At 42.8% G+C, this 20,941-nt stretch overlaps 2 protein-coding genes across 4 annotated transcripts in view; one reads left to right on the forward strand and one right to left on the reverse strand.

Annotated features, from left to right (window-relative positions):
* The window catches only part of TIGAR (TP53 induced glycolysis regulatory phosphatase), a 52,524-nt gene that overhangs the window by 8,003 nt on the left and 23,580 nt on the right, over window positions 1–20,941 (forward strand). Inside the window, exons 5-7 of one of the 3 annotated variants that reach the window (XR_001865684.1) lie at window positions 671–781; window positions 1,212–1,424; window positions 14,332–14,461. Coding sequence is in view for 1 of the 3 variants with exons in the window: in XM_008642426.2 (XP_008640648.1) it covers window positions 671–781; window positions 1,212–1,670 (570 nt within the window). In the remaining 2 variants the exon portion in view is untranslated. Of the gene's footprint in view, window positions 1–670; window positions 782–1,211; window positions 2,689–14,331; window positions 14,462–20,941 lie in introns of those variants that run through there. The other 2 variants (XR_001865685.1, XM_008642426.2) reach the window with 2 other exon arrangements.
* Window positions 8,643–14,304, reverse strand: FGF23 (fibroblast growth factor 23). Its single transcript, XM_008642476.2, has 3 exons — window positions 12,368–14,304; window positions 10,061–10,164; window positions 8,643–9,600 (listed from the first exon to the last, which is right to left on the reverse strand). Exons 1-3 carry the CDS (start codon window positions 12,594–12,596, stop codon window positions 9,163–9,165), a joined length of 771 nt encoding a protein of 256 aa, XP_008640698.1. The 5' UTR covers window positions 12,597–14,304; the 3' UTR covers window positions 8,643–9,162.

Here is a 20,941-nt window from a genome sequence, read left to right on the forward strand (position 1 = left end):
GCTGACCCAGCCGGGCCACACTGAGCAGCCCGGCCCCGCTGGCCGCGCCGCGGGCCTTCAGTTACCTGTCCAAAAGCTGGAAGCCAGAGAGCTTTCCCGGGGTTTGTTCGTTCCTAAATGTGGATCACAGAGGTGTGTCAAGCTTCTTAAGCGGCTTTAAAAAGTTGCCAGTATTCAAACTAGCCAGTTGATTGGTTCTGTCGGGTCATAGAGGAAGCTGTAAGCACCTCTTTGCAAGAGAATTACTTCCGTCGCTGGAGCCCTCTTTAACTAAAAACCCGAACTATGCTAAACCATGACAGTACAGAAGCACTTGCACTGTGACCTCAGTCACAAAGACACTTGAATTTTGTATGCTGGGAATGAGTGTCAGTGGAAAAAAAAATCTCCAGGCAAAGATCAGGCTGAAGGTCATGTCGTGAATGTCCATGCTTTAAATGAGATGTTGCTCTTAATGTATTTGTCTACCCAGCATGTATCTATATCTATATCTCTGCTGTTTAAAAGGATATGTATAAAGATATTTCCTCGCCCAAAACTGGAATAAAATGTAAAAGGTAGCTAAGCCTTGAGAATGCAAGAAAACAAAGCTGTGAAGAGCTGTTTGCGCCCTCTGGAAGGGGCACAGGAGACCTGACACATCCTGCCAAACCCCGGTTTTCCCTTACAGAAATACGGTGTTGCAGAAGGAAGGCCTTTGGCTGACCTCAAGGCTATGGCAAAGGATGCTGGAGAGCAATGTCCTTCATTCACACCTTCTGGAGGAGAAACACTGGATGAAGTATGGTATTTATTTATTTTTTTATTTATGCCCTGCTTTCTAGGCTTTTTTATCAGTGCAATTGCAGCTATTGGGAGCTTTCTACTGAGAGCTCAGCCCAACCAGAGATATTTTCTAAGCTAAAAAACACTGCTTGGTCTGGTAACAGTGGCTGCCAAGTGCAGAATCTCTTTATAACTAAAATATTGATTTTGAGACTGACTCCTCATGAAGCTCTGGCTCACAGGAGGATGATAGCAATTGCTCTCTGGAGGGCTGAGGAGTTTGCACAGCAGTCAGTAGCTTACATTGGCTTCTGAGCCTTGTCTGAGAAATCTTTGTCTTTTAACTGAAGTAGTTACGTGTCAGGTTTCTGAAAGGCAAAATCTTTGCTTGCTTCACAGTGATCTTTTCATTCTTCACAAGATTCCCTTCTGGCCTTTCCCTGCAGGTGAGAGAGCGTGCGAGGCAATTTTTTGAATTTCTGTGCCAGCTGGCTGTTGAGTTGGAGCAGAAGGAGCACAGCAAGCCTGGTGCACCAGGCAGGAGCTCAGGAACATCTGGAGAACAGTTTGTTTTCCCTTGGACAAACCACTGCAGTGAGGCAGAGACGAGCTCTGAGGGCGGTGGATCTTCCACGGTATTAGATGCCAATATTTTGGTGGTGAGTCATGGAGCCTACATGAGGAACTGGATTGGCTATTTTGTTTCAGATCTCAACTGTACCTTACCAGCAAATTTAACCAAGTCCCAGCTGTCTTCTGTCAGTCCCAATACAGGAGTCAGTCATTTCATTATAAAACTTGGAAACGGGAATTTGTTAAAACCTGAAATCACATGTGTCTGTCTTAACCAAGACTCTCACTTAGTGGATGTGGGAGCTGAATGTGTAGCTTCAAAAGTGTTTTAAAAGTCCTTGTGGGGGGGAAATGGGTTTAGATCACCATTTTGCTAAGCTTGGGAAAAGTATCTGTAGTAATTACTGGGATTGACTGGAATTGCTGACACTAAACTGCAAAAAGGGAGACATGCAACTGCTTGCTATCTTAAAAAACACAATTTACATGGTCCTAGTGCCCAGTATAAGTTGGCAGTAGCAAAATAAAACAAATATTCTCTGTTCTCAGAAACATAATACTTCCAGTCACTTGCATATCTGCTCCTACAGCACATACTTCAAACAACTCCTTTGCATTACTCCATAATTATTTTGGTTACCTCCTAGTGAAAGGTTTGGGGAGGGGAGTGGTACCTCAAAAGCTGAGCTATACTGTATTCTTGTTTTATTACAAAATGCTATATTGTAATATGAAACATACATGTTGTCTTAAAATAAATTTTTGAATGCAATAGTAGAACCTAGGAAGGAGCATTGCCCAGTGGGAAAGGTTTGGTGCAGAGCCAGGGGATGTGACTCTGACACTGAATATCTGTGAGACTCTGGGCAAGTCTCCTTTCCATTTGTAAAGTGGGAATGATGATAAACCTACCTCGCCAGGAGTATTTCCTAAGAAATTGTTCAGGTTGTCAAGATCTCTGTTGAAGAGCGCTGCACACAAACACAAGAGTATTTATTTTTAAGCTGTGAGCAGGATGAGGAACCTCATGTGCACGTAGTAATGGTCTCTTTTCTGGAAAAGGAATTTTCTTTCTGGGGTGAGTTGTACCTGGCTGGAATCCTTCTGTCAGCTGCAGTCATGCACTTGATTCTATGAATATTTTTGCCTAGAATGAGGCAAGTTTGATTGTTTGGTGATTGCTGGTGTTAATACTGCATTCTTTCCCCACTGGGGTGTTTGTGGTGTTACAGTGTGAGTTTATCTGGTTTCTGTTATTTATAAGATTCACATATTTTTTTCTTCATTTGCATATTTTAAGCCTGTTTAAAAAAAATATTAAATATTAAAGGCTCCTGAATAGAACTCCCATTTCATCTGTATTTCTTTTGAGGTAAAAATCTTTCTTAATATTCCCCTGTGAAGCTTTTGTTCAGATCACATAACTTCCTCTTTTTTCTTCCTGAAAAACCCCAGGCTGGCCTTTTACTGTGAGAAAGACTCTTAGGGCTGATGTTGTTTAAAACTGTCCATAGCTCTTTTTCAGCAATAAAATAATTCCTTCTCAGTATACTGAAGGAAATAAGTTTTCACAGGAAACGAAAATGGGAATGTATGGACTTTTGCATGGACTCCTCAAGCTCTTTGTGAAATGCGTCTTCCTAGAAGGCTCCTCAATACTAAATTGATGGTCAGAGCCAATGAAGATAGAAAAGCTTTAATTATGACTTCTAACAGAGTTAATGGTCAGAGAGTGGGGCAGGAGTTCTTTCTGAATTTGCCTGTCCCTGGGTAGTGCCAGTTTATTTCAGGCAGGCCACTTACATAGCAGGGAATTCTTCTGTCAGTGCTTTAAACAGCTGAAACTCCCATAGAATTGCCATGTCCTGAATTTTACCAGTCATTCCATCAATTCTTCTTGGAGCCAGGCTGATGGAGTTGAAAATGAGGGAGGATGAGTGGAGAAGTGACAAGTTTTTCTCCCTAAGTCTGTCAGTTTGTCACATATTTCAAAACACACTAGTGATTGGGGTGCTTCTCACTTTAAAAGGCTTCTTTTGCTTTCTTACCTGCTCTCAAGGAGGTAATTAATATTTTGTTCTTGCTGATGATGCCATAACTTAGGAGAACATCTACTTCTTTGTTAAGTGCTTTGCCACTGCTTGGGTAACACTATTCCCAGAGAAATTTTTGACTCTTCCTCTATAATATGCTGTACCTTCTTTTTTTTGTATGTATAGGTTGTTAAAATTTAGACCCAGCCTAAAAAACCTGTGTGATTGTTTTCTTCAACTTACTGTTACTAAATTCTTTCCTCTTGTAACTCTCACACAGGGCAAGCAGATGGTACAGTGGTGAAGGAAGAATACCAAAGGGTGAAACCACTCAGGTTTTCTAAACAGCTCCTAACTTAATGAAGTCACATTTTTCAGTGAAAATGCATCAGAATCTCCCAATTCAGACTTTGTAAAACACACTAAAATGCTGCAAACACATCTGCTAGTGGCCAAGGGAGTACAAGCAGTCAAGAGTGTCATGCAGTTCCCCAGATGTGCTTTTTCCCTCAGTATCTGCTCTTGATGTTGCTGGAGACAGGACAACAACCTGGCCGCAGCCTGCTGTAAAATAGTTGCACTTGTTATTTCTCCTTTGTTATGTCAGATGTCAGGTTCCCTCTGCATTAAAAAGTCACTAATTTTGGAAGCTTCTGAAGCTAATTCTTAAAAGCTGTTTTCTTTAGGTCTATGTATAGTACTCCTCTTTCTAAGTTTTTACATCAACATTGAGACTAAATATTTTTTTGGTCAAGTGACTCTTGTGCATTTGTACAGTAAATCTGTACAGTTTATTGGGATCATGGAAATGGAGCTCTGGTAGTATCACAGTTTCCCTCCTCTAAAGCAAAGATATTTTCTCTATTTCCACAGTTCTCTGTTGAACAATGTTTTCCAGACATAACCCTGCCTTTGCAATAGGAGGAGGTTTTTCCCTTTTATTTCTTTTTTTTCTTTTTTTCCTTTTTTTTTTTTTTTGGTCTCATTTAGAACAGAATTTAAATCAGATGCGTTCTCTACCCAAGCTTTTGCTGCCTCAGATCCACAGCCCAAATGCACAGACTTAAAATATGTCAGATTTCCCCCAGGTATGTCCTGCTTTTGAGGGCTTTGGCTGTGAGCCTGAGGTTTTTGGATCTTTGTAATCCCAGGCAAATGGCAGCTTCATGGGCACAAATGAACTGCACAGTGATTTGTGAGCTGCTTTTCTGGCATCCATGGGTATGGCAGAGCCACTGCAGGGGATATGTGTGTGTGTGGTGACTCCAGTGCCATTTAGGAGGGTCTCCTGTGTGACAGACAGCTCTGGTGTCACCTGCAAACAGCTCTGGGCTTCCTGGGCTGCAGGGACCCCATGTGGCAATGGATTACTTACCTGAATGCCAGAGGCTGGCAGCAGGGCTCCCGAGGGCACAGAGGGTATGGCACAGGAGGGTACTGGGATAAAACCCTGAAATCTTGAGCAGGCTGTTACTGGTCACCAAAGGAATGCACCTGAGGTCCAGGCAGAACTCCTTTGGGGGCATAACTGAGCGTAATACTCTTTCCTTCTGATGCCTGGTTGGGTCATCCAGCCGTAGCTAAATGGGAGCGGGGTGCTGCACCAGACTTGACTGTAGGAAGTCCTGAATGTATTTTGGAAGAGCTTGCCATTGAAAAGTGAATTTACCGAATTTAAATTTGAGGTGAAAAAAGGAGGTTTGATTCCAGAAGGGCAGAAATCACAAAATTAGTTCTAGAATCATGGAATGTCCTGAGTTGGAAGGGACCCACAAGAATCACCGAGTCCAGCTCCTGGCCCTGCACAGCACAGTCCCAAGAATCACACAATTCTAGTTCTCCAAAGAAATTTAAATAATGGTTAATGCAACAAATTCTGAAAGAGAAAGTAATTACAGATAAGAGAGGTAAATGAAACCTGGAATCTAGTTAAATGAATTTTTACCGTAAGTAGTTCACTCCAGATTAACTGGGTAGTTCTTTGATGAAGTAACTAATGTATAGGCAAGGGAAAAATGAAATACAATCTTGCTGAATTTTAATTGAAAGCTTAATGCTGCAATGAAACCATCAGCTCAGCTGGAAAAGAAAAATGTTGTTTAGGAGAAAAAAAAAAAAAGGGTGAAGTAGGTATGCAAGGAATTAGTGGGCATAGAAGTAGTAATGTCCAAGGTCAAGCACTGTGCTGGAGTAAAGCTGCTAGTTAAGTCCCTCGGGGGCAATTTTTTGTAATGACTTAGAATAAAATTACAGAAATGTGGAAATATTAGTGAGAAGTCATCATCAATAACTATGTGGGGCAGAATAGCATGCAGAGGAGGAAACTATGAACTTCCAATCTTAAAACTGCTTGAGTCTTCACAGAGTGGGTCAGGCTGGACCCTGACAGTGGCTCATCTGGTGCCACCTCCCTGCTCTAGTAGGGCCATCCCAAAGCACAGGGCACAGGATTGTGTCCAGACAATTCTGGAATATCCCCAGTGAGGAGACTTCACACCCTCTCTGGACAATCTGTTCAAGGCTCAGTCACTGCACAGGACAGAAGTTCTGCCTCCTGTCCAGGGGGAACTTCCTGGGATCAGTCCCTGCCCGTTCCTCTGGTGCCATGGCTGGGCCCCCCAGAGCAGAGCCTGGGCCCTGCTTGGAGCCCTCCCTACAGAGGCTTTTAATTTACCAAGTATCTTTTATCCCAAGTTCTTTGCGTCAGGATCACAAATAATTCCCAGCAGGACTGAACTGACAGACCAGTGCGTTTCCATTGCTTGTAAAAGACATTTCCCAGTAGAGGTGAAAATCCCTTCATGGTCAGTCTAGACCTACTAAGACACCATTTTTCTCATCATCTTTCACAGAACTCTTATATTTGGAGTGCATGAAACACCTAGGAAGCTGAAACCTGTGAGGCTGGAAGTCACAGGGGACAGCAGCACACAAACATTTTCAGCCACTGCTGTTACCATTTATTTGTCCACTCAAGTACTTCTGGAAGGGGGAGCTTGAACAGAGAATGCAGAATCCACCATTTGGAGAGAATGGAAAAGTTTATTGGTACTTTTATAAAAGGAAATAGTGTCTATAATACATTATTATAAATACTTATAAATACTCTGCGGGATTTAAGACCCACTCAAATAAATAAATAAATATCGTGACATAAATAAGTAATGCTTTCTTACTAGCTGGTGATTGCCAGCATCTCCATTGAAGAATAAATTCTTTGAAGTTTTGATACAGTTGCCTATAGTTACAAATAAGGTTTTTTGATGGAAAATCCACCCTGTATTCAGTCTTAGCTTACTTATCCCCTGGCTACTGATAGAGTGAGCAACCCTACTTACTTTGTTCTAATGTAGGAATATAGAGATGGTCTGTAGATTTAACCCCACCAACATTTCCCATCAAAATTTAATGTGGACAGAGCTTTTAAGGATTCCAATTGTTGTAAGGCAGTTGCCTCAGAGTCCTAGAGAGGAGCTCTGTGGAGTTTCCAGCAATTAATGCAAAATGCAAACTTTGCTGGTGTACTTGAAGTCCAGAGTTCTCAAGGATCGAAAGCCAAGAATAATGGTATAGGGATCAAGTAAAGTCATCAAACTAGAACATAAATAAAATCAGACCTCTCCACTGTATAGACAGCAAGTTAAAAAGTCTTGCTGTATTTTGAATAAGCAAGAAAAAGCACAACTGTCTGCCTGCCTGCAATTCCCTTAATTCCTTAGAATCACTCCTTTCCTTCAGAAATTAATCAAAACCATGATGAGTTTAGAGAAACAAATTCCAAGAGATGGAACTCTTGGACTAATCCTGATCATTTGGCTTGTCCTGTGCTTGTAAGTATTTACACTAATTAGGAATCTCTCCATGTAGGAAAACTATTCTAAGAGCAGAATCAGGACCTATGGCTTTTTCCAACATGAGTTGGATGTGGTAGATGAAGAGATACCGTGTATATAGACATATGTGGGGGAATAAAGAGAGATTATTTTAAAAGCTGTCTGAAGTCCTGCTGCTGTGCTAAATCCAGAAAAAATTAAATGAAAGCAAGAAGCACAGGGGGGTCTTACTTTGATTTTGTTGCACTGATGTAACTCCAGTGGCTTCAGTGAACTACTTCGAAAAAAAGAGCAGCAACCAACCTAATGTTTTTTGTATGTTGCTATGAGCACACTGAGGAGCAGTGTACCGCTTCAAGTTGTTGTCAGGCTGATAAATACTCTGAATAAACAGAGCAGAAGAATCTGTGTCTTGACACACAAAAAAAAACCCCACAAAATAAAAATTTCTTCTCAAATCTCTGACACACTGGATTTTTGTGCTGCTCATCAGTGCCTTGCACCTGATTTCTGCAGAGTTTGTCAAGAATAGCTTTTTCAAAGTGAACTTACCCAAAGCATAAAGCAATCATGGGAAAAGGTTTTGTCACCATTAGAGATCTCCTGATTAACAGTAATTTCACTCCTACAAGTATAAAGCCTCTGATACCTGCTCAGAACTGAATACAAACATGGATGCTAATTGGATATTCCATTTCTAAACACAAACCTAATTTTCACTCATTAGACAAGAGTGTTCGTTATAGTCCAAATAGTAATAGTTTGATACTTAAAAAAGATAATTTTTTTATTTTTCCCCCTGTAGAGTTCAGTTCAGTATTATGCAAAACAAACCATTCTGTTTAACACACTATTGATTATTATTAATCCTGGTATTTCTCTCTGGGTTGGAAATATGCAAAACTAATGATCTTTATTTCCATATTGGGATGCTAGAATTTAGTAAATGTAGAACTGTGATAGAGAAGCACTTGAGAGAGAGTGAGACTCTCCTCTTTTTTTCAAAACCTCAGCTTGGATTCAGTGTCAGAAATTGTTCTTTTTCCATAGAACCCTTTAATCCTGTCCTGTTTTCCTGTCAGTTCCTCGTTTTCCATGTCTGCTGCTCCTAGTACAGCAGAGTGACCTTTTTTTGACTCTTATGGGTGAAGAGAGAGTGAAGCTCCAACTTAAAAGCTAAAACTAAAGAATCGCAGGACGGGTTCGAAGGGAACTTAAGGCTCATCCACTCCCACCCCCTGCCATGGGCGGGGGCACCTTCCACTGTCCCAGGTTGCTCAGAGCCCCATCCAGCCTGGCCTTGGACACTGCCAGGGATGGGGCAGCCACAGCTTCTCTGGGCAACCTGTGCCAGGGCCTCCCCACCCTCACAGGGAACCATTTCTGCCTCATATCCAATCTAAACCTGCTCCTTGTCAGTGTGAAGCCATTCCCCTTGTCCTGTCTCTGCAGTTTCTGATGAAGAGCCCCTCTCCAGCTTCCTTAAAACCCCTTCAGATACTGGATACATGACATATGTGGCAATTTTTATATAATAAAATGACACACCACCTGGCAGTTTGTGCTTGGACAGGATGGTGCTAGTAAGAGGATTCCCTGTTTCTGCTGGAATCTCAGATGCTCCAGGTCTCTACATCAGTAACATAACATCAGTTTCCCATTTCATACAAGGGATTTCTTTTTTTTTTTTTTGTTTTCCTCATTAATGCAAACTTAAGGTGATTCAGACCCTAAAAGGATTCTTTTCAAAATGGATCTTCTTTCCAGTAGGGCCCCAGCTGAAAAAATCCAACTTGTACTTACAGATGGCAGTTTACTGACAAAACAAGATTTGAAGCTAAGGAACTTTTTCCAATGAATGTCTCCCAGGTTTCTAAGGGCCACGTTGTCATTCAGGCTGAGTGTGACAGACAGCTTCTTTTGCCCTTGTCTTCACCTGGCGAGTGCGGGGGCCGCAGTTATCTCGTGATGTAGAAGCGGGGGCTTGGGTACCTCCTGGCCTCCATCATAGCGTGGGGATCATCAGGGTTCACCACATCATTCTGGTTGATCCTCATGGGCTCCCTGGGCATGTGGGGAAAGTCTGCTGGCTGCTGCATCTGGGAGCCGAATGCTGGGGTCTTCCTCTGCGGGACCAGGATCTGGTGAGGATCTGCTGGATCAACATCTACGCTTCTGGTGTTTCTGTGGGGCTCAGGGGTGTTGAATCGGAACAGAGGGATCTCATTCCTCCTGGACAAAAACTGGGAGTATGGTGGTAGGTTCATACCAGGGGAGAAGGCTTGTTTAACTCTGCCTAAGCTCACCAGGAAGTGGTGTTTGGGGGATTGGTACACGTCGTACCCGTTTTCCAGTGTCCTGTGGTTGAACACACAGTCCTCTTGGCTGAAGTAATGCTGAGGGGAAAAAATAGGGCACCTGTGAGCAGAGGGGTCTGGTGAATTACAAACACTGGTTAAAGAGGGAAAGATGGATGAGATCTTGCAGCAGGTGTTTTTCTAATCTCCCAGGTCTGTATCTGACCCAAATGTAGATTGGAGTTGCATGTCCATGCTTTCAGCAAAGGAATTCTAATGATAAACCCTGGTTTCTCCCAGACGGTCCCAACCCACAGCTCTGTGCTACAGATGGGTCCCTCACTGGATCTCATTTTGTCCTCATTTACCCAGGCAGGACCTCAGATGATTTTTGTCAGCTCTACAACTTAATACAATCAAAGGAGCTAAGTGTCAGATCCTCTCTTAGATTTCCCCCTCCACCTGCAGCTACCCAGGTTTGCCCTGGCTGGGGAAATGGGCACCACAGCAGCAGAATGCACTGGCCATTCAGCCTCAGGGCTTAGGAAAGGTCACTCACCGAGCCAAATATGTTTCCTTTCATGTCCATACACAGGTAGCGTCCACTCTTCACACCAGTGATTATAACTGAGCCAGCACCCTCAGACTTGATCATTAGGGCACCTGTTCAGAACAACAAAAAAAAATCCAAGATCCAGTTCAACACTGCATTTACAGATCCACGGATGGTCTGGCTGGAAGTGACCTCCGGGGGTCCAAACCAACCTCCCACATGACCTGGGACTGTTGGCCACCCTAAATCAGGTTCGCTGTGGCTTTGGAAAACTCCCAGGATAAAGAGCACCTCTCTGGGTGCCCTGTTCCAATGTGGCACTAACGTCCCAAATACAACTTTTTTTCCCTCTGAAGTCCCAAATCGTGGTCTGAGGACATTGTCCACAGTTCTGCCATTGCCCACGTCCAGGGGGAGTTTGTCCCACTCATCTTTGTGACGGCCCTGTGGTATTTTTTCAGTGGTGCCCAGCAGTGGCACAAGAGGAATGGGGAGGAGCTGATGCCCAGGAGGTTCCTCCTGGGCAGGAGGCAGAACTGTCCTGTGCAGTGACCGAGCCCTGAACAGATTATCCGGAGAGGCTGTGCAGTCTCCCTCACTGGGCATATTCCAGAGCCATCTGGACACAATCCTGTGCCCTGTGCCCTGTGCTCTGGGATGGCCCTGCTGGAGCAGGAAGGTGACACCAGGTGACCCCCTGTGGTGCGTTCCAGCCTCAACCAGTCTGTGATTCTGTGATTACATTGCCCTTGACATCCCTTTTGCTGGACTAAAACCACAACAGATCATGATCAAGTCCCCCTGAAAACCCTCTGCCAGACCAGCTCCACCTTCCCCTCAACTAACTTGAACTGGGGTTGCTGTAGTGCTCCAAGAGCAATGTCACTGGTGCCAGGTAAAGTGGGAATAACAACTTTCCTTGACCTGCTCCTTGCATTTGACTCAGTGTCTGTTGTCTTGTCCCACCCAGGAGATCTGTGCACACCCAGGCCATACCACCCTGGTGCAGAACTTGGCACTTCCTATTGTCTGGTGGCTCAGTGGCAGCAAATCAGTCACCCTCCCTCTAAATAGCCCTTTTGTTGTCTGATTTCCATCTTTCCTGCTCCATTCCAAGTCCTGCTATACTTGTTTTATGGCAGATATGGGAAAATGTGATATTTTGCTGTCTGTTGTTCTCTAAAATCCCACACTGGTTCTTGACCAACATACATAAAATGAATTTTGTAAAATCTTTAAATATGTAGGAAGAATAACAAGACAGTGCCAGCATTTCTGTGAGTGTTTCATTATCAATTCCTTAAAAAAATAGCAGAATATAATCCTTTTTCCTCATTAATTAAATTATAACTTCGAAAAACATCTTTATTTACTTATGTAAAAGCTTCATTACCTAGGCTTAGATTTTTAACTGAGTGTATAAAATAGGTGTAAAAATAATAGTAATAATAATAATAATAACAACAACAACTTGATTTTATGATCCATAGCTACTTCTGATTTGAGTGCTGCTAAGAGAGAAGTACTTTTAAAATGCTATAAAAGAACCCTAAGTCTTAAAACCCCCCACATTTGTCTCCTAACTAAAGAGTTTGGGCCAAGTATTTAGCAAAGGAAGAAGAATAAACTATTCTCTGTTTAAATAGAATAATAAAATATACAATAAAATAAACTGTGAAGACACAATTTGAGATCCTTTTAGTGATAGTAGGCCATAGTTTCTTCTCGTGAGCCCCAAAGGCTCAACACTTCTTTTATGCCAGTCTGGTCTTTCATAGTTTTTCCTTTTTTAACTGACCTTTGCATGCCCGTGTTCTGTGCACATTGAAACTTAAGTTTTAGTAGTTTTCAGCCCTCTACCCCAAAATACAGATTTTATGGATGCCATCAGTTTTCCAGCATTGCTCTGGCAAGTTCCCTCAGTGCAGTTCCTTTGGTAGCACCATCAGTGGGAAGTGGCTATTTGGAGGATGTCATTATCAATCTCTAATAGGAACTTCCACCAGAAACTAGGGGCAAAATCATGAAGTGAAGGATAATTCAGGTGGTTTTTCCTTGCAGAGTATTACAGGAACCATAGGACTTTAGTTGTCCTAGGCAAGGAATGAAATTCCCCATCCACTAGATTTCTTTGGAGCAATTTTATTTGTTAAACAAAAGGAGATTTATAATTATGCATATTTTCCATCCCGTGGCTCTGCTCCTCTGCCTGCCTGCCTAATGAGAAAAGGGGATTTTCTATAGGTGGTGAGGAAGTAAAACATCTCATTGTCCCTCCCCTACTCCCATGGAGGTCCATAGGAAGCCACTTACTGTAGATGGTTTGGTGAGGAGCGCCATCGACATAGCCATCAGCGTTGATTTGGAGGTGGAAGCTGCTCCTCTCTGTGTCAGTGTAGAGGTGCATCAGGTGGTCTCCGTTCCCCCAGCTGGGACTCAGCAGTGGAGAGGAGTTGGGAAAGGCGAGGGAAGCCTTCAGGCTGCAGAGCAGCAGGAGCAGGGAGCTGCAGGGAATGCTCTGGTGAATGGCTCGCCGCTCCATGGTGGGTCAGCGTCTCCTCCTCGCCTGCCCTTGTCCCTGGAGTGTGAATCCTCAGACAGGATCCCTTCTCTGCAGAGGCTTATAAAGGGCAGCAACATGACATCACACAGGAAAACCTTCTCCACATCCTTGATTTTTGGCAAAGCAACATTTTAAGTGTCCCGAAACCTCAAGGGAAGGATCTCTGGCTAAGGTGTGTGGGGGAAAAATGTAAGGTTTCTAAAGACAGCTCACGAAAGCTAATCATATGTTCAAATGTTATCTACAACCCTCTGACATCTGAAAGCTTCCCACGCCCCTACTGTTGGATCCAGGAAGGGCAATCCACTGCACTTGAACTGAAGGGAATGACCCTTCGGACCTGAATTATCTTTCTTTTTTGCCAGACATGTTTATTCAGACTCCCACCTCCCCTCACTGTTTCCAAGCTGCATTCTGATTTAGTGGAAACATCAAATACAGCTAAAATTTTGTTGCAGATATACCGAAAGTTAATATTAAGTTGTCCTGAGCCTGACTCCCCCTTCATTATGTTGTAAGTTCCACAGCAACCCTGTTGGGCTGATATTTGTGTCACTCCATTTAAGCAAAGGGTACTTGATTTGAGCAGAGCCTACTTCACATAAACTGTCCCTTTTATTTCTCCTGTTTCCTTCTGAGTCCCATAAATAATCTAAAATTGGCCAAAACCAGCTGAAAATAACATGTAAAACACTTAAAAGCTGGATGTTTGCTCCTGCATTGCACATCTGGATGGCAGTTTGTAAAAAATGTTCTAAGATACAAGACCTGCTTCTCAGGTGTCCTGCAAATGCTCTGGGTCTTTACAAACAAATTTTCTGATTTAAAAAGCAGGTGGTTCTATTTATTACATTCAAATGCTGTACTGATAGGACACTGTGTATGGGGGAATCAATGACAGCAGTGACAGGTTCCAAAACTAGACTGTGTTAAGGTTTCTTTCAAAATTTAATATAAACCTGACAAAAGTACCAAACAATAAATGAATATTTCTTTAATGACAACTGAGGATTTTAACTGTAGCAGTGTTAGGTTCCGTTTCAGTCTCTAGATGGACACAGCATGAAAAATTCTTAGTTTCATTAACAAGCTGTGGAGCTGTGCCATCAGCATATAATGGATTGATAACATTAATGGATTGATACAACTATAACCCACTGCAAAAATGGATCTGATTTTGGGTTTTTTATTGTTTAAAATCAGTAAAACTCTGCCAAATCCTGCTTCCACAGCTGTGTAAATCCAGAGACTTGCGTCAGAGTATATTCACCTGTGTAAATGACAGCACTTTTTAGCCAAAGTGTATAAGGGTCAGATCTTAAACTGAGCAGGCTGACAAAGCTGGCTGCACTAAAGACAATCCAGGCCTCAGATGTTTTATTGGCTATTGCATCTGAAATTCTTTAAATGAAAGCGTAGCTTAGAAGGAAAGGAGGGATAATTTTTCTTCTCTTTTTTTAAAGTGATATCTCTATTTACTCTTGAAATTATCCACCCATATTTTTCACTCTGATCTTAGAACAAATGTTTGTGGGTTTTGGTTGGTTGGTTGGTTGTTCTGTTTTTTTCTTTGTCCCTCTTATTAGACTCCTATGGAAATGTGGATGTTGATACTTCAAGGGCAGTTGCAGAAGTGTCTCACAGAGGCACTGTACCCTCTTGGAATATTCTGTCATTCTTTTATGACTGGAGTTTTTCTGGTTTGATGTTTCAGATTTACCATGACATTTTTCTGTGCTTGCCAGCATGCACTGATCTGATCTCTCTCCAGTGCCTTGGTGGCAGAGAAAACATTCTAAGATGTTTGAAAAATTTATTCAACCTCATTTAAGCACATGCCAGTTGTGAGTATCTGTTTCTCTTTTTATAATAGTCAGACAAGCAAAGATTACTTTTACAAGCTTAAATTGTTTGGCATTTTCTGAAGTTCCCCAAAGTCAGGAAAATGCCAGACTTTCCTAAATTCTGTTTAATCTGCTGGGATAAAGTGAATTTATTAAGTCTCTGCTCGTGAGGATGTTAATACAAATTTTGGGTTTTCATAGACTTTTTTGTTTTAAACCTATAGATGCCTACTGCATGTGGTTTGTTGTGGGGGGTTTTTTATTTGTTTTTTTTTACAGTCCATTTTTTTTTATTTCAGGCTGATCCATTTATTCCTTCTGTGTGTATTTCACTTATTCTCTACCCATTCAGCTGTTGATGGGGTAGCCAGGTGTATGAAAAACTGCTTTACTCCTTCAGCCAAGTCTATTATAATACAAGTGATGACAACATTTCTTGTCTTGCATGTTATGCTGATGCATCAGCAAGACCAGTATTTCTGCAACTTTTACCACAGGAGTTGGTATTGATTTTTCAGATTTCTGTATTGCTCTGTGGTGTTTGATGAATTGAGATGGCTTCTCTCAGTTCTCAGCTGATAATTAACAGAAATTGCTTGTTGTAGGGACAAAAAAAAGGAAAAAATGGAACTGAATTTAAAGATCAAAACCATTTCACATTGCCACATTTTTCCACTTCCCACTGCAGGGATGCTACACAGCCAGTGTCAGGTGCCACAGTAAGGTGCAGAACTTTCCTTAGACATATCCTGGAAAGGGAGCTGGGAGACAGCCTGGAGGAGCTACCACCTATGGTGAATGTCAGGCACCCAGGTAAAGTGAGGAAATCCTCACTTCAGAGCAAAAGCTGAGAGGAGAAGATGGATAAGACAGACCCCAGCCTTCAGGATGAAATTTATTTGAAATAATCATTGAGCAAGCTGGTCTAGGGGGAAAGTGTCCCTGCCCACGGCAGGGGGTTGAAACAAGATGATTTTCCTGGTCCCTTTCAACCCAAATCATTCTGTGATTCTGTGATTGATGCTCCAGCCCTTAGTGAGTCTCACTCCCCTCTCCCCCTGCCATGCCTTTGTCCCAGGCCTGCTCCTGCTGCCTCCTGCTCCTTGCTCCAGAGGCAGCTCAACTCAGGCTAAGCCAGGGCAAGGTGCCTCAGCTGGAACACGGGTGACATTCAGGCCTCCCTGGTATCATCATTTAATTGCAAATTATACCCAAAACTGTGCACAGAAGGAACTGAGGGTCATAGGAGCAGATTGGGGTCTGACTTTCCCCCATTTTGACTGCTTTGAGTTTCAGCTTTAGGTCATTTTCTGATCCAAACTTACCACCTCAGCTCTGTAAAACTCTCAGCAGCTGTGTGTCATTCCCTTGTGCTGCTTTCTTTTACTGCTTATCCCCTCAGTCTGGAGAGGACTCACAAGGCAAAGGCAAGCTTTTTTTACAACAAATTTGTTACTGCAAGTGACTTTCAGTTACCTTTTGGAAAGGCTCAGAAATTTTCATTTTAAAGAGAAAAAAAAAAAGTGTTTTCTATTCAATCGAATGGATTTGCCTTCCAGGATTCTCCTATGGGTAAAACTACACGTCCCCTCACAGTGCTGGAGTTCCTTTCATCACGTAGGAGCACCTGTAGCACTCTTGCCTAATAAAGCATATTGACTTATATTTAAACAGGTGGGTGGCTTGCCCTTATGCAGCATTCTGTGCCATCTGGGTGCCTGTGCTGGCCTCAGGAAGCCTCTTGCTCTCTGCTGCTCAACTCACAAGGGAGTTTGGGTTGACAGATTTGAAACTACCTCTGCTCTTAATAATTTCCTTTGCATTGCATCTCTTCAAAAGAGGTCATGGAAATCAGGGGCCTGTCCCTCTGCTTCCCCTTTCTTAAAATCACTGTCACAAGTGGCTCTGGGATGATCACACCCCCAGCCTTGGAAGTACAAGGGTGGAGTGCCTCTCCAGCAGTTATTCTAGGAATACTGACGCACTGAGCCGAGGGAATGTACACTGGATGCTCTGTGTGTGTGTGTGTGCAGAAGCCTTTGCCACAGACTTCACCCGGTGTTGTTAAACACATCCTGAGTGACCTTATTTGGAGGCCCCATTCTTGTCACACTGCCCACGACTAAAGAAAACATCCTGGCTCAGCTCACCTACGTGAAAAAGATGAGGTAAGCACAGCCCACTGGGTTTGGGACCGCAGCATGTACCAGCAGTTTCTGCAGTGTGCCTGCTCTAATGAACTGAAACGAAGGGCCTCATTCCTCCTCCAGCTGAAATCCTTGGCAGAGCTCCCAGGCAAAGCAGAACCAGTCCCTAAAAGGTTTTGTTTTCTGAACAGAGAGTGTTTCTGTCATTTTAAGGGGTCTGAGTTTCCTTAGGTGGTATGGGAGAGAGGATGGGTGCAATCTGTGGTGAGAGCTGCTGGTACCCTTAATTAAAAAAAAAAAACAAACCAGCATAGAATCACAGAATCGCCTGATTGGAAGGAATCTTAAAGATCATTTCATTCCCACCCCCTGCCATGGGCAGAGACACCTTCCACTATCCCAGCTTGCTCAGAGCCCCATCCAGCCTGGCCTTGAACACTTCCCAGTCACAGCTTCTCTAGGCAACCTTTGCCAGGGCCTCACCACCCTCACAGGGAACAATTTCTTCCTCATATCCCATCTAACGCTGCCCTGTGTCACATTGGAACCATTCCCTCCTGTCCTGTCACTCCAGGCCTTGGTCAAGAGTCTCTCTCCATCTTTCCTGTAGGCTCCCCTCAGGTCTGGAAGGCTGCAAAATGTTCTTGTTTGGTGTTGAGGTTTGGAAAGCCTGAAGTTTGTCTGGATTCTGAAATCTGCCCTGTGCACACCCAGTCCTGCTGATCTGCCTGCCAGGCAGTGTGTCTTGTCTGAGAAAGTGTATTCTTTCTCCTGGTGTGATTGTTTCCAGGTCCGAAGGAATCCTGGGGACACAGATACACAGCCTCAACAAGAAAGTCACTTCAGTCATCCATCTCCTATTGTAATACATTGCAAGGTGCCTAAAAGTAGGCTGATTGTTTTATTTTGGGAAAACTCTTTGCTTTATGTAAAGTTTCTTATTTCCCAACATTGTTATCTCAGCTTGGACTAGAAACATCCAGGAGCCCCTTCTGATCTAAGTATTTCTAGGATTCAATGACATCTGCCACTACATTCATTGACAGTTTCCAATAAACTAAATGGATATTTTCCCCTTGTTAGGCAGAAGACAAGGATCAATAATAAGCTTTGTTGTAACCTAATTTTAAACTTACTCCAATCTCTTGGTTTCACATGTTTTACTCAAATCTGTCTCCTTGACGAAGAGATTAAAAAGGCTTAGGTTAAAGAAATTAGGAATGGAAAATGAAAAGAGGGAGAGGAGAACGCAGTGAAACAGAAAGACAAAATATGCAGACGTCATCATCAGCCAAGGGCACTTTTAGTGTGGGACAGTAATAACAGAGCATGTGACTGATATGGTTAGAGCTGCCTCAGTGCAACTGCAGGTGTTGCTTTTTAGCTCTGAGACTTATTTTTTTAGTGGGATCTCTTTGAAACTAAAACTTCATTGGAGAAATCTTTGCTCTCTATAAGTTTTAAGAGTAATATTTTAAAGACAAAAGGCTAAATAATAAATGAAGAAAGTCATGACTGAACATTGTCCTTGTACTCAGTGTTTTTAATGCAAGGAAAATAGAAAGATTCCCTTAGCCACTGCAAGACCAGTCTATGATTCCAGAGTCCTTTAAAGAAACATGGAGATCAAAGTTTGTAAGGGGCAAGGCAAGACAAGTAACAGTGGTTCATTTTTTCAGCTAAACTCTGTTAGCTCATCTTTGCTCAGGAGCTGGGTTCCGTTTTTTGAGGTATTTCTGTGACAGGGAGCACATAGAGGAGGATTTATGAGACTGAACAGAAGTCTGGCAAAAATATGTCTTGAACTCTGCCGCTGATACAGGTTTTCCTTCACAAAATGACTTTTCAGGTAGATGTGCAGCTACAATTTTTTTGTTTGTTTGTTTTTTTGCATTGTACACACAGTAGTTCTTCATGTTGCTTTCTCAGTCTGTCACGTTGCTGGTGAGGAGGAACTTGAGAGTCACATTGTGCAAAGGTTCATCAGCTGCTGGGACACTGATCCTGCACCTGGGCCCTACTGATCTTTGGCCATTTTCACAGCTGTCACAAGCTGTTGCCATGCCAGGGCTGGTTGGGAAATGCATTCTCTTTCAAATAAGTCAATCAGGTGAAGTTCTGGACTCCATCAAACTGCTCAGTTCTCCAAAAGCAAAGATTTCTTGGCTGACAATTTTTTTAAAACTTAGAAATGCAACTTCACACTTTTTTTTTCTTAATTAAAAAAATATCTTCTTTATTATCCTTTCCATTATTCCTAATGGACTTGCTTACATGCCAGAGGCTGGTTGGCCCACCTGCCTACCCTGAATATGACATGTCACTTTGACACTGGTGTCACTTCTGCATCCTTTGCTCCATGGTTGGTTCCTCCACCAGTCTCCACTGCTAGTGGAAGAATGGAAATTAATTCAAGTTACCACCTTCATGACCAGCTGATGACCAGCTTAGCATGAACTGAGGTTGTGCAGAATGCAAACATACATAAGAAATGTCATACGCAAGAAATTCCAGTCACCCAGATGGCCTATGGACCTGCATGCTGATTATAGGGGTGTAGGAAATAAATCCCATTGGAGATTAGCTTTTCCTTATTTTGAAACCTGCAAGTTTCTCTTTAAAATGTGCAAACACAGTGTCTGCAGATTTGCTCAAGATTTACAGAAAGTGACACCCAGACATGCCCCATACATATCCACTTTCCCAAAGTTTCTGTTTCTGTAGTCATTGCCTTTGCAAAATCATCGTCATCATAGAATCATAGAATGGTTTGGGTTGGAAGGGACCTCACAGCCCACCTCATTCCAACCCCACTGCCAGGAGCACTATCCCAGCTTGCTCCAAGCCCCATCCAACCTGGCCTTGGACACTACCAGGGATGGGGCAACCACAGCTTCTCTGGGCAACCTGTGCCAGGGCCTCAGCACCCTCACAGGGAATAATTTCTTTCTCATATCCAATCTAAACCTGCTCTCTGTCACTTTGAAGCCATTCCACCTGGGTTTTGACCCTGGGTTAAATGCAAGCTGGCTTGTCCCTCACTGGATAACTGAGGTAGTTAAAGTGCTCCTGATCTCACTGAGCGACATCTATGCTGATTAGTATAATTCCCTTCTTTAAGTTTTTGCATCATTTTGTTTTATTGCCTCTTCAATAAGCTGGAAGATTTGTGTCAGACCAGTGAGTCCTGGGCTCAGGTCATAGGCAAAGTAACGCCAGGAAAAAAACCAGGCTCCAGCAACCTGGAATAAGTCAGGATGGATCATTTCTCATTAAAAAAAAAGGAAAGGAAGCTCTTCTCCAGAGAGCCCTGAAACAAATATAATTATAAACTGTGTTGTTTTATACATCATCCCTAATGATTTCTCATTTGATGTAAGTTGGTGTGGTCTCACTGTCCTTGGAGAAGCTATTCCAGAGCTGTGAGCTATGGTTCATAAAAACATACAATTAAATTGTGAGTTGTAATAATTGTGAGGGGGAAAAAAATTAGTCCTTATCAAGGCATTTCGGTCCACACCCTGTGACACAAAATAACCAACAATTATATGTGCTCATGAGATCCAGGATTAAATAATATGTCCAAATCTCGTGATCCAAGGACACAGCTCGTTCAGCTCATCTGGGCTTATTGGCCCCTTGGATTTTGGCCAAACACTTTTCTGCAGCCTATGGCTTCCAAAACAAACATGCTTTTGGACTGAGCTGAATACAGAGCTTGGCTGGAGAGAAAAAAGAAAACTCTGCTTGTGGCTGCATACTTGGTTGTTTGTTTTTATAATTTTTTTCTCCAGTGACAGCTATTTCCTCACTTGGATTGGTCACTGCAGTTCACCGCAATTCCAGTTTGCATTACATATATTATACCTGGAGATTCACAGTGTTTTATCTTAGCCTGAGCCTCCTCCTCAGCTGTCCAGCAGCTGGGAGAGATTCTTACTTCTTCCTTTACTCTTGGGTTCTGACAAGGAAACTAAATGTCCTCTTGGCTTCTGCTGAGTTGTTGTGACTCCAAACATGGAGCACAAGAGTTTGCAGTTGGGCCATTTTTCCAAGGAACAAAGTCACCTGTAGTTAAATAGCTGGGACCTAACTGTCTCCTCCATTGCTCAAATTGATGCAGAGCAGGGTGGCTTCAGCAAATGCCAAAAGTAAAACAAGCAAAAAAATCCCCAAAAACAATGCAAAAGGGATTTGGGGCTGTTTATTTCCTTTTATAAGCCTGTCTTTAATTAGATGGCCAATACTTACCCTAGTCTCAGAGCTCCATCCAGCCTGGCCTTGGACAGTGCCAGGGATGGGGCAGCCACAGCTTCTCTGGGCAGCCTGTGGC

This window comes from Corvus brachyrhynchos, unplaced genomic scaffold (assembly GCF_000691975.1).
Source record: "Corvus brachyrhynchos isolate BGI_N302 unplaced genomic scaffold, ASM69197v1 scaffold209, whole genome shotgun sequence".
NCBI classification, from domain to species: Eukaryota; Metazoa; Chordata; class Aves; order Passeriformes; family Corvidae; genus Corvus; species Corvus brachyrhynchos.